Source organism: Canis lupus, chromosome 23, assembly GCF_048164855.1.
Source record: "Canis lupus baileyi chromosome 23, mCanLup2.hap1, whole genome shotgun sequence".
Lineage (NCBI taxonomy): Eukaryota > Metazoa > Chordata > Mammalia > Carnivora > Canidae > Canis > Canis lupus.
Genome location: NC_132860.1, coordinates 35,792,825 through 35,805,411, shown reverse-complemented (window position 1 = coordinate 35,805,411; position 12,587 = coordinate 35,792,825). Strand labels below are relative to the sequence as shown.

Sequence of the window (12,587 nt, the reverse complement as noted above, 5' to 3'; positions counted from 1 at the left end):
ACCCTACTTGTTACCTATATTTACTACCTTTTATGATGGCCTGTTTTAGATAGCAGAAATAGTTCTTGCTCCAGTTTTAAGGTTAGCTATAACTCTAGGCACCATAATTTTCATCTTTCCTTAACTCAAAATACTTGGCATGGCTTTGAAATTTATTGAAAAAGTAGTGACTTTTCCATCCACGTTTTCTATTTTCTTTGATCTTTCCCACAACCCTATGAAGCTTCCAATAATATATGCTTGGTTTTGGAGCTGATGTTATGATTGCATGTAATCTGCAGTTTCCTCACAGGCTGTGAAATGTTTAATGTTTTTTCTTATGATACAGAGAAATACTCATTAAACACAAAATCTCAAATCCTATTTTTTTCACATACTTATATAACTACATGCACACATATATCCTTGTTTTTCACCAGGTATTATAATTTTTTAAAGACACAGTAACAAACATTTTAGGTAGTTTTAAGGTTAATAGAATTAATTATCTCTACTACTAGAGTATAATTTAACAGCTGTCATTTATGATTACTTCCTTTATGCCAGATTCATAGTGTTTCTATATCACTACATGCATTTTGGTGCATGAATTACAAAAATTCTAATAGGTATATAGTAGAATCTCATTGTGGTTCTAATTTGCATTTTCCTAATGAAAATGACTGTGAGCATTTTTTCATATACACATTTGCCATCTGTACGTTTTCCTGTGGTGAATAAACAAAATCAAATGCTGGCAAGATAAGAAACAAAAGAAACTCTCATCCACTGCTGGTGAGAATGCAAATTGGTATGGTCACTTTCAAAGACACTTTGGCAATTTCTTATAAAGTTACACATATTCTTAGCATATGACCCAGTGATCCTACTCCTAAGTATTTATCCAAGTGAACTGAGAACATGTTCACACAAAAAACTGTATGTGAATGTTTATAACAGCTTTGTGCAGAATCACCATAAAATAGATATAATCAAGATGTCCTTCAACAGGTTACTGAATTATCAAACTATCGAATACTATGGAATTCTACATCCAATGGAATAGTACTCTGTAATAAGAAGGAATGAGCTACCAATACACATGGAAGAATCTCATGTGTCATTATGCTGAGTGAAAGAAGCCAGATATATGAGTATGTACTATATGATTCTATTTATATAAAACTCTAAGAAATGCAAACTAATGTACAGTGACAGAAAGCAGATCAGCATTTGCTTGGGAAAGGGAAGTGGAAAGCAGTGGAAGAGATTACAAAGGAGGCTCAAGGAGACTTTGGAGAATGATGGATATGTTCACCATCTTGATGGTGGTAATGGTTTCACAGGCATATACATAGGTCAGAATTCATCAATTTGTACTATACAAATATGTGTACTTTGTCATACAGCAATTAAACCTTGATAAAGCTGTTTTCCAAAATAAAAAGACACTGGGCCTGAGTTGATAATGATCCTAGGTATGTAGTACCATGCTCCAAGGCTTCAAAGAAATCCCTCAAAAATTTTAAGGAATGTGAACTCATAAAAATTGCAGAGCAATTCAATGAATGATTAGCATTGAATGATTAGCATCCTGTCAGGCCTCATTTGCAACTTTTAGCCCACATTCCTACTTTAGATTCAAGCAGTTCTGAACCCCATACAGTTCTTCAAACATACAAAGTATTATCTTACAACTCTTCCTCCTTCAATCATCAGCATAAATGTTGCTCCCTCCAAAAAAAAAATTTTCCTGACCTCTGTATAAATTGTCTCCCTTCAGTTTTCCTCATATCTTTCACTATCATCTGTATTAACATTTCTCCCCCAAAACTTTCAAATAGGAAGACCACTTTTTCTCCATGTTCTTACTATATCTTTTGTAACACGTTCAATGATAATAATTATATATGTACAGTGTCTCTTTACAAGATTGTAAACCTGGGGGCAAAAACTGTTTTTTTCATCTTTGTAATCTTAACATTAAGCATACCAGTAGGGATACACTAAGTATATAGGAAGCTAAATGAAAAATAGCCAAATAAGAGGAACCTGGGTGGCTCAGTAGGTTAAGCATCTGCCTTCGGCTCAGGTCATGATCTCAGGGTCCTGGGATTGAGCCCTACATCAGGCTCCCTGCTCAGCTTCACCCCAAACCCATGTTAAATAAAATCTTTATTAAAACAATAACAACAACCACCAAATGAACAAATGGATGAACTAAATTTTCCTTGAGCAGGATATGCTCAAAAATAAGTGTTATATGTAATTTAAACGTAAATACCAAAATTTGTTTCAAAACCTGTATGACTCCTTTTGATTACTCCTTTTAATCACATAGTATTTCTCAACAGGTACAAGCATTTAGGTGAAACAATTCTTCATTCTGTATCCCTGTTCTTTTTTTTAAAAAGAGGTTTTATTTATTTATTCATGAGAGACACAGGGAGAGAGGCAGAGACATAGGCAGAGGGAGAAACAGGCTCCCTATGGGGAGCCCAATGCAGGACTCAATCCTGAGACCCAGGGATCATGCCCTGAGCTGAAGGCAGAAATTTAACCACTGAGCCACCCAAGTGCCCCTGCACCCCTGTTCTAAGCACTGTAGAATGTTTAGCATTCCTGGACCTGAAGTTACTATGTATCAGTGATGGTCTCCACTCATTGTGACACTCCTCCACACATTTCCAAATTCCCTCCCCAGCCTCTCAAGGGGAAATTAATATTTCCCAGTTGAAAACCATTACTTTAGTGAGAAGTAAATTTGATATGTCATCAAAGGTCAATTCAGCTTGAAAAGTGTCATCCCATCAGCATTTGATGGAATCGTATAATTCCATTAAATCCTCAGAGTTTTCTGAGTGTAAGAGAGTATATACAAAATTTTAAAAACAAAAGAAAGTAGTAAAGCAGATAGGGATACCTCTTAGCCACATCACTGGGTTTCTCCCCTGCTTTGTTGGTAATATTACTGTCTGCTCCCATTTTAATCATCCACTGCAAACACTCTATGTGGCCTTGTCCAGCAGCTGTTAAAAAAAAAAAAAACAGAAAATACAAAAAGTTATTATTAGTAACAACTGTCTAAAATCTCACAGTCCCATTAGAGAGTAGTTTCATAAATAGTGATCCTTGTAATAACCAACAAATTTGGGCAGATATTATCAGCTGTTAATTTGTGTATTCATTAGACAAACATTTAAGCAAAAATCTACTGTGCTCAACTCCTACACAGAGGACCTTACACACAGATATAAAAGTTGAAGCTTGAAGAGGTTATTTAATATCACACAGCACGCAAATAATGGCTTGAAAATATAATCTAGGCTTTCTCAATCCTTATCCAGTGTTCATCTGCTGCTACCTATAGCTGTTGACTAATCTTGCAGCTGACCAGAATGTGAGTGCAATCCAAGCCCGGGGCCCACATTGACTTTGAAAATCTTGTGTCATCTTATGTAAACAGGTTATCCTTCTGATTCTCACATCTCAAAATTATAGGCCCCCCACTTATTATCATCTGAACTGTTTACCACCTTTTTCTAGATCTTGTCCTTAACACATGTACCCAGGATTAATTTTCACCTCCACAACTTTGTTTATGTGTCTTCTCGCCTAGTTCCCAGGGCTCAACTACATGTTCATCTACCTTCTATCCATCCTTGTAGATCCATTTGAAGATTCAGGGGAACTGGGGGGGGGGGGGAACCTTAACAGACTTAAAATATTTGACTTTAGATGCAGTAGATAGTGAGCCTGGAGGACTGTCTCACACTGTCTATATGGTGCTGACATCTGATTGCTGCTAAATATAAGTGCCTCTGTAAAATGAATCAAAGACAAGAAATATTTGGTATGTCCCTAGTTTCTCAAAAAGTGAATCCACCTCCAAAACTGGCAACAGAGAAAAGAAGACACAAAGTCTGATACAGTGACAAAATAACCCCCTCATGTCTGTTACTATAAGGGTTCTTCTACCCTTCTCTAGTTCACACAGAGCCATCTGTCAAACTCAGTTGGCCCCTGAAAATCCTGGGCTTTCTTGCTCTCTCCTACAGCAAATCCAAAACCAGTTAACCAAAAAACAGTACACGATTATAAGATTTCCCAGACCCCTAGAAATAACCTCGCTTTAGACAGAAACAGCAACATATTCCATCTTTAAGAGTTACAAAATGGTGTTTATGAATCACAGATAATTGTTTTATAAGATAGAATGAGCTTAACTAAACACTTCCATTTTATTACACAAGTAATCTTTACAAAGGGGGGAGCAGAAGCTAAGTAACTTCTCTAAAATGAAATACAATAAAAGGAATTTTACTCAAGATCCTTATTGTACATTCATTAGGCTATGTTAATTTGATCTATGTTTTTTAGAAAACAGATAAAATCATGCAGTGACTAGAAATTTTTAAGAAATTTAACAATCCTCAAATGACTAATAAGAATGCCTCAATGATAGACACCACAGCTTATTTACGGAATCAAATTCAAAATTAAAGAAAAATAAACAGATTAATCAATGTGGGAAATGTGAATTAAGTTATAAGGAGACATTAACTTTTATTTACCCAATTTGGATATAATCTAAACATAAAGATGTTTGTCAGGAATGGCAAATGTACACCAAACGCTCCTCCCCCCACTTGTAGCCACTTATCACAGCCTCCCAACCCCCACCACACTCCCTGATTCACCCCTGGCCCTAGGAGTCCTCAACAGACCGACTGACAAGACAAGGGGTGAAGGACAAACACTTCTGGTTACTCAGTTTCACCCTCCCATCTCACAGTGGCTGCATCCCCAACACCCTATTGTTACACATCAAGCCTTTTTTTTTTTTTATTGGAGTTCAATTTGCCAACATATAGCATGGCACCCAGTGCTCATCCCATCAAGTGCCCCCCTCAATGCCTGTCACCCAGTCACCCCCCGCCCACCTCCCCTTCCACCACCCCTAGTTCATTTACCAGAGTTAGGAGTCTTTCATGTTCTGTCTCCCTTTCTGATATTTCCCACTCATTTTTTCTCCTTTCCCCTTTATTCCCTTTCACTATTTTTTATATTCCCCAAATGAATGAGACCACATAATGTTTGTCCTTCTCCAATTGACTTATTTCACTCAGCATAATACCCTCTAGTTCCATCCACGTCGAAGCAAATGGTATTTGTCATTTCTAATGGCTGAGTAATATTCCATTGTATACATTGACCACATCTTTATCCATTCATCTTTCGATGGATACCGAGGCTCCTTCCACAGTTTGGCTATTGTGGACATTGCTGCTATAAACATCGGGGTGCAGCCACTCTGGAAAACTGTGTAGAGGTTCCTCAAAGAGTTAAAAATAGATCTGCCCTACGACCCAGCAATTGCACTGCTGGGGATTCACCCCAAAGATACAGATGCAGTGAAACGCTGGGACACCTGCATCAAGCCCTTTAGAACATTCTTCCAGATTCCTCATTTCAATCTTTTGTCCAGTAGTGAAGAAATGACTGAGAAAGGCTGAAAACTAGCCATCAATGAAAACTTCATCCTTCCTGTGAAGATGCATTATAAGTACCATGTCACACTTATCTTTGCTACAGTGTCTAATAATGCTCCACATACACATTAGTAACAAAAAGTGGTCATACCTAGGATATGAAATGGGGGCTTTGCTTCAGGACACCACGTTTTAAAAAATATATATACAGTGTACATTTTAAGTTCCCTGCCCATTCACAAATCCCATGGTGAAGAGCCAAACCCACAGACAGCCAGCTCAGATAGAGGAGTAAGATTATCCAAGTCTAGGACAGTGTTTGCCAAAATGGGAATTTCTCTGAGTATAAGAGGAATCCCCTCTGCATTCCCCTTCTTCTTATTCCACATAACCTCTCTCTTATAAAACTACTGGTATACATGATGTTTAGATTCTATACTGAAGTTTATGAATTAAACCAGCTTTAATCATTAAACTAAGAACCTAACCAACGGGAACATAATCTGTGATTGGGCCCATCAGAAGTTATTGATAAAATAAAATCTAAATCAAACACATAATGCATTAACTACCCTACTGTCTTTTTACTCTAAACCGTATTTGGTTTTTTGGGGGGTTTTTTTGTTTGTTTTTTCTCCCAACAAGGAGGTGACAATTTGACAAAGTCTGATTAAAAAAGTAAAAAAGGTAATTAATATTTTAGAATTCCACACAGAAGGAAGGAGAGAATGCAGAGAATAGTGGTGGACATCTTGAAAATGTGTGTGGGTTTTTTTTTTTTTTAAGATTTTATTTATTTATTCATGAGAGACACACACAGAGAGAGACAGAGACACAGGCAGAGGGAGAAGGAGGCTCCATGCAAGGAGCCCAACGCGGGACTCAATCCTGGGACTCCAGGATCAGGCCCTGAGCCAAAGGCAGATGAGCCACCCAGGTATCCCTTGAAAATGTGTTTAAATCTAATGTTCATTGATATTTCTATGGAAGTAAAAACATTTTTGCAGGGTACAAGAAAAAAGAAAATTCTGCTTTACCTTTTTTTCCAAACTCTGCTATACCTTTTTTTCAAATTCTGCTATACCTTTTTTTCAAATACTGCTATACCTTTTTCATGCTTTAGCAAGAATAGATCATTTATAGTCCGAAGAAATAGTAGTCCTAAGAAACTTCTCCAGCAGTGAATTTGGATATCTTAATATGTCAATGCCATAAGAGAATTTCCATTCGAATTACTCTAAATATGATAGTGAATTTCTAGCATCATAAAAGGAGCAACACATTAAACTGAAAATTAAGTATTCTGTGTACCATATAAGGTAGACTGATATCCCTTAGGGTATTAGGAAAACTTTCACATTTTCACATGTTTCTGAGGGATAATTTTATTAAAGGTAAATAACAGTAATTGTGTCAGAACTGAAAATGAAACAGGAATCATAACTCACCTTTATGCATAAGAGTTGATCCATTATTATCACGTTCATTAATGTTAATTACTCCATCTTCTATTAATTTCTTAAGCATTTCCAAATCACCCTTAAAGGCAGCTACATGACCTGGAAACGCTAAGGCTAGGAATAAAAATTCAGCATTTCAGTAAACACATGAGTTCATTTGTTTTCCCTACCTTAAGCAGTCACATTTCAGATTTCAATATTAACTCAATTATGATGTGATATTGGAATTAGTTCGATTGATGCAATGACAAGTAATAAAATGAGAATCATAAAATAAGATTATTATTAATTGCATGGCCCTTTCTCCCTGCAAGACCTCAAACATGCCAAGAGTAGTACTGTACCAGAACTATTCTTAGCAATATTCCACTCTCCCTCAGACCACCACAAAACACAAGAAGATGGTCATTTTCTTTTTTTTTTTTTTTTTTATTTATTTATGATAGTCACAGAGAGAGAGAGAGAGAGAGAGAGAAAGAAAGAGAGAGGCAGAGACACAGGCAGAGGGAGAAGCAGGCTCCATGCACCGGGAGCCCGACGTGGGATTCGATCCCAGGTCTCCAGGATCGTGCCCTGGGCCAAAGGCAGGCGCTAAACCACTGCACCACCCAGGGATCCCATTTTCAATCCCTTATATAAAGACATAATTGGTTTAAATTCCTACATTTGCACAGACCACTCTCCTCTGTTTGCATGGAAACGAAGAAAGCAAAATTAACAGGAAGCAGATAAAGTATATGTAAACAAATACATATACATAAACACATGCCTATGTAAATGTACCTGACCTAAGTGCCTAACTATAAATACTTAATAAAATGTTTTTAAAGATGACTTCATATATTAACCCCTTCCTGAATCCAGACGTGGTAGTAAGCACTTATAAGGAATGCCTCATCATAACCCTCTTAACAACTCTGAGATATAGTTATTCTCATTTTTAAATGTGGAAAGGAAAGAGAATAGCCAAACAGTATTTTTAAAGATTTATTTATTTTAGAGAGACGGCACAGTGGGAAGAGGCAGAGGGAGAGGAAAAGTCTGAGGCAGACTCTGTGCTGTGTGCAGAGCTCAAAAGCTCAATCTCACGACCCCAAGATCATGAACTGAGCTGAAGCCAAGAGTTGGGCACTTAACTGCGCCACTGAGGCAACCCTCCAAGGAGTATTTTTAAAAGAACAAAGTTGGAGACTTACACTACTTGTTTTTAAGTCTTACTATAAAGCTACAGTAATCAAGGCAGTTGCAGTATTGGCAAATAAACATATATATCAGTAAGACAGTACACAGAGGCCAGAAATACACCCATACATATACAGGCAATTGATTTTTTACAACGTTGACAAAATATATCAATGAAGAAAGGGAAGCTTTTCCAAAAAACTGGTGCTAAGACAAGTAGATATATGTAGGGGAAAAAAAAAAACAATGTTTTTAAATAAACACTTTATTTCACTCAAAATTCCAGATAAAATTTAACTTGATATAGATCAAAGATCTGAATTAAAAAGCCAAAACTGAAAAACTTCTGGGAAACTACAGAAGAACATCTTGGACAAGTATTTCACAGATAGGACACACAAAAAAATGACCTGTAGAAAAGATTGATAAATTGTACTTTATCAAAATTTAAGACTTTTGTTCTTTGAAAGATACTGCCAAGGGGCACCTGGATGGCTCAGGGAGTTAAGCAACCAACTCCTAATTTCAGCTCAGGTTATTATCTCAGGGTCATGTGATCAAGCCCTGTGTGTCAGACAGCTTCACATTGAGCACGGAACCCGCTTAAGATTCTCTCTCCCTTCTTTCTCTGCCCCTCTCTTGCTACTCCTGAGCTCAATCTCTCTAAAATAAATAAAATTCAAAATTTTATATATTTTATATATAAACTATAAAAAGAAAGATACTGCCAAGAAACCAGGCAAGCTTCAGAAAGGGAGAAAATATATGCCGTAACATATAACTAACAAAACCTAAAGAACTGTCAAAAGTCAGTAATGAGTAGACATACAACTCAATTAAAAAATGGGCAAAAGAATTAAACAGACACCTCATAAAAGATACACAAATGCTCTTTTGAAAAGATGCTCAATATCGTTCGTTTTCAGGGAAATATAGATTAAAACCACACAGTAAGATAACACTACTCACCCATAGAACAGTTAATAAAACAGACTATATCAAGTGTTAGCAATTCCATGGAGCAAATGGAATTCTCATACACATAAGTGGTGATGTAAAGCCATACAACTACTTTAGAAAATAATTACACAACTTTTTTTTTTTTTTTTTTTTTTTTTTTTTAAGTAGGCTTCATGCCTAGCATGGAGCCCAGTTTGGGGCTTGAACTCATGACCTGATATTAATACCTAGGCTGAGATCAAGAGCCAGATACTTAACTGACTGAGCCACCTGAGTGCTCCAGTTACACAACTTCTTAAAGTTAAACATAAACCCACCATACACTCCACTCCTCTGTATTTACCAAGAGAACTGCAAACATATATGTAAATGTTCAGAGCAGCTTTATTAATAATAGCCCAAAACTGGTAATAATCCAATGTTCATCAGCAGGTGAGCTGGTTTAAAACAAAATAAAACAAAGTATATCCATATAATGGAATTTTATTTAGCAATAAAAATGAATATATACAATATACATATGTATATTAATAGAATCTCAAAATGGTTCTATTAGAAAATTCAAATTAATCTACAGTGACAGAAAGCAAGTAAGTGGTTGTGTGCAGCCAGGCTAAAAGTAAGGGTAACTACAAGGGGATATTAAAAATATTTCAAAAAATATATATATATATATTTCAGAGGTGATGGAAATGTTTTGTATCTTGATTGTGATATTTTCAAAATACATCAAAACTCACCGAACTGCACACTAAATGAATACAGTTTATTATATATAAACCATACTTTAATAAAATTGATTCTAGGGGTGTCTGAGAGGCTCAGTTGTTTCACTGTCAGACTCTTGACTGCGGCTCAGGTCATGATCTCACAGTCCTGAGATTGAGCCCCAGGTCTGGCTCCATGCTCAGTAAGGAGTCTGCTTCAGGAATGTCTCCCTCTCCCTTAGCCCCTCCCCCTGCTCATGCTCACTTGCTCTCTGTCTCTCTCTCTAAAATAAATAAATAAATTCCCACCAAACATAAAGAGTGTAATCTCCTACAACTACTCTGATGAAGAATATAGCAATCCCTATTTATACTGAAGATGGGCAGATCCCACCAAGCAAACTGCACACCTATTTACCCAAGCAGAGCTCTCAGCTCTCAGTCTTCAGAGAAGATAGGCAGTACCTCAAGAAGCCACATCCATCAATCCCAGTGTGCCATACAAATATTGTCTACATGGGCTATGTGTTAAAAAGGTACTGAAGCACTTCTCTGTAGAATCTCTTGTATGTATGGAGACACATACAAGAATATCCATGACAACACTGACTGTAATAGTGAAAAACAATCTAAATATCAAATTGGAAAATGAATAATGATTTTCATAATATGCAAAACTATACCAACATTTAAAAAGAATAAACTAGGATACTTCCATCAACCTAAATCTCAAAAACATAGTATTTTGTGGAAAAAGTAAGGAATAAAAGAATGCATATTGTTTTACACCATTTTCATAAGATTTTAAAAGAAGTTTCAAAGACTGCTAGTTGTCCACAAAAACGGTCTTCCTTCAATAGTAAGGGAGTGGTAGCTGAGGTGAGTCTTCTCAGCAAGGTACTGAATCCTCCAGGCTTCCTCACAGCTAATATGCCCATGTGACTTAACTTTTGCCAATGCAATGTTAGCAAAAGTGATGAGTACTTATTAGGCCTTGAAAATCTTATAGTCTTGCTCCCTCCCCCCACCTCCTGTTATATTCTCTACAACCAAAGAAAGCTAGTGGGGAAAAAAAAGCCAGTTACTGAATGACTGCACAGCACAGATTCACTCTTCAACCTGGGCTGTCATATAAATCACTAAGCCACTGAATTTTAGGTCATTTTAGTCTATTACTTCAAAAACACACAATAGTGTATATTTTTGTGGTACATATACACTAAATATAAAACCTGTAGAATGGAATTATAAATCCAAAACAATAGTTACCTCTGAGAAGGAAGACAAAGAAATGAGTGATATTAAAGAGACAGAACCAAAAATAATAATAATAGAACCAAGAAGCTTTAAATCTATAATATTTTATCCTTAAATCAGTGGCATAGAGAATGTTCATTACATTAATCTCTATATATTTCTGCCTAAAATACTTTATAATAAAGAAAAACTGAATGAATTATAAGCAACATATTTATATAACTACAATGGACAATTATAGTACTATATTTAATTAAATGGACAATTATAAGTAACATATTTAAATGTAACATTTGCCCTATAATTTCTTTTTATTCCACTTACTCATTAAATGCTAAAACATTTCAGGGCTTATTACTTACTTTCCTGATCTCTCGGATCACTTTGTTCATACTCAGCCCCTTGGATAAACTGCAAAATGTTCTGCTTAAAGAACCTCTGGGCCAGATCCAATACATTTTCTCCATTATCATTGAAGGCTTTTAAAGCTTGTGTTATACTGTTCATTCTACTGAGTAGGAATTTAAAGCAGTGAAGGTGACCTTCCATGGCTGCTAAGTGAACTATAGGTGAGAGAGAAAAAAAAAAAATTTTTTAATTGATGATAAAGTAACTTGAAGAAAGAAATAACAACACTGGCTCTCGTTCTCACAGGAAGATGACTGTCCCTTTCCTATATAACAGGAAAATACGGGATCCCTGGGTGGCGCAGCGGTTTGGCGCCTGCCTTTGGCCCGGGGCGTGATCCTGGAGACCCGGGATCGAATCCCACGTCGGGCTCCCGGTGCATGGAGCCTGCTTCACCCTCTGCCTATGTCTCTGCTTCTCTCTCTCTCTCTCTGTGTGTGACTATCATAAATAAATAAAAAATATTAAAAAAAAAAAAAAACAGGAAAATAATCTGAGAAAGGTAATACCTTTTTTCCGAGCCTACAAGTCTTTACTCGACCTTCAGGTCATGCCAAAGCAACATACCAAATGATTAAAGAGTTACACATACTGTGAATGTACAGACACCAGAGGAGAGACACCAAATAGAAGGCCCCAGAAATTTTCTTGAAAAGTGAAATCTCAACTATGCATCTTATAATTACATGAGAAAATACTTGTTATGTAAGATAAATGATAGGTAATTTTTTTTTTAACGTTTTGGAAAAAAGTGCAAAAAACAAACCAGGTCACCATGAAAATATGAGTGTTATTTTTATCACTATGGATTTTGTCACTTTTCCATATACATTGATTCTTTTTATTTAAAACAGAAGACTGGATCAAAACTGCAGACAAAGCACACACACTACCTCACCATTTCTATTCTCAATCCTTGAAAATAGAAAAGATATATTTATTTCATTTATTTATTTTTTATTTATGATAGTCACAGAGAGAGAGAGAGAGGCAGAGACACAGGCAGAGGAAGAAGCAGGCTCCATGCACCGGGAGCCCGACGTGGGATTCGATCCCGGGTCTCCAGGATCGCACCTTGGGCCAAAGGCAGGCGCCAAACCGCTGTGCCACCCAGGGATCCCAGAAAAGATATTTTTGAAGCC

At 36.5% G+C, this 12,587-nt stretch overlaps 1 protein-coding gene across 5 annotated transcripts in view; it reads right to left on the bottom strand.

Annotated features, from left to right (window-relative positions):
* The window catches only part of ANKRD42 (ankyrin repeat domain 42), a 77,687-nt gene that overhangs the window by 36,966 nt on the left and 28,134 nt on the right, over positions 1 to 12,587 (bottom strand). For 4 of the 5 annotated variants that reach the window (XR_012015762.1, XM_072794831.1, XM_072794833.1 and 1 more), the window contains exons 6-8: positions 11,400 to 11,600; positions 6,920 to 7,045; positions 2,903 to 3,008 (exon numbers count right to left, since the gene is read on the bottom strand). Coding sequence is in view for 4 of the 5 variants with exons in the window: in XM_072794831.1 (XP_072650932.1) it covers positions 2,903 to 3,008; positions 6,920 to 7,045; positions 11,400 to 11,600 (433 nt within the window). In the remaining variant the exon portion in view is untranslated. The remainder of the gene's footprint in view (positions 1 to 2,902; positions 3,009 to 6,919; positions 7,046 to 11,399; positions 11,601 to 12,587) is intronic. The other variant, XM_072794834.1, reaches the window with a different exon arrangement.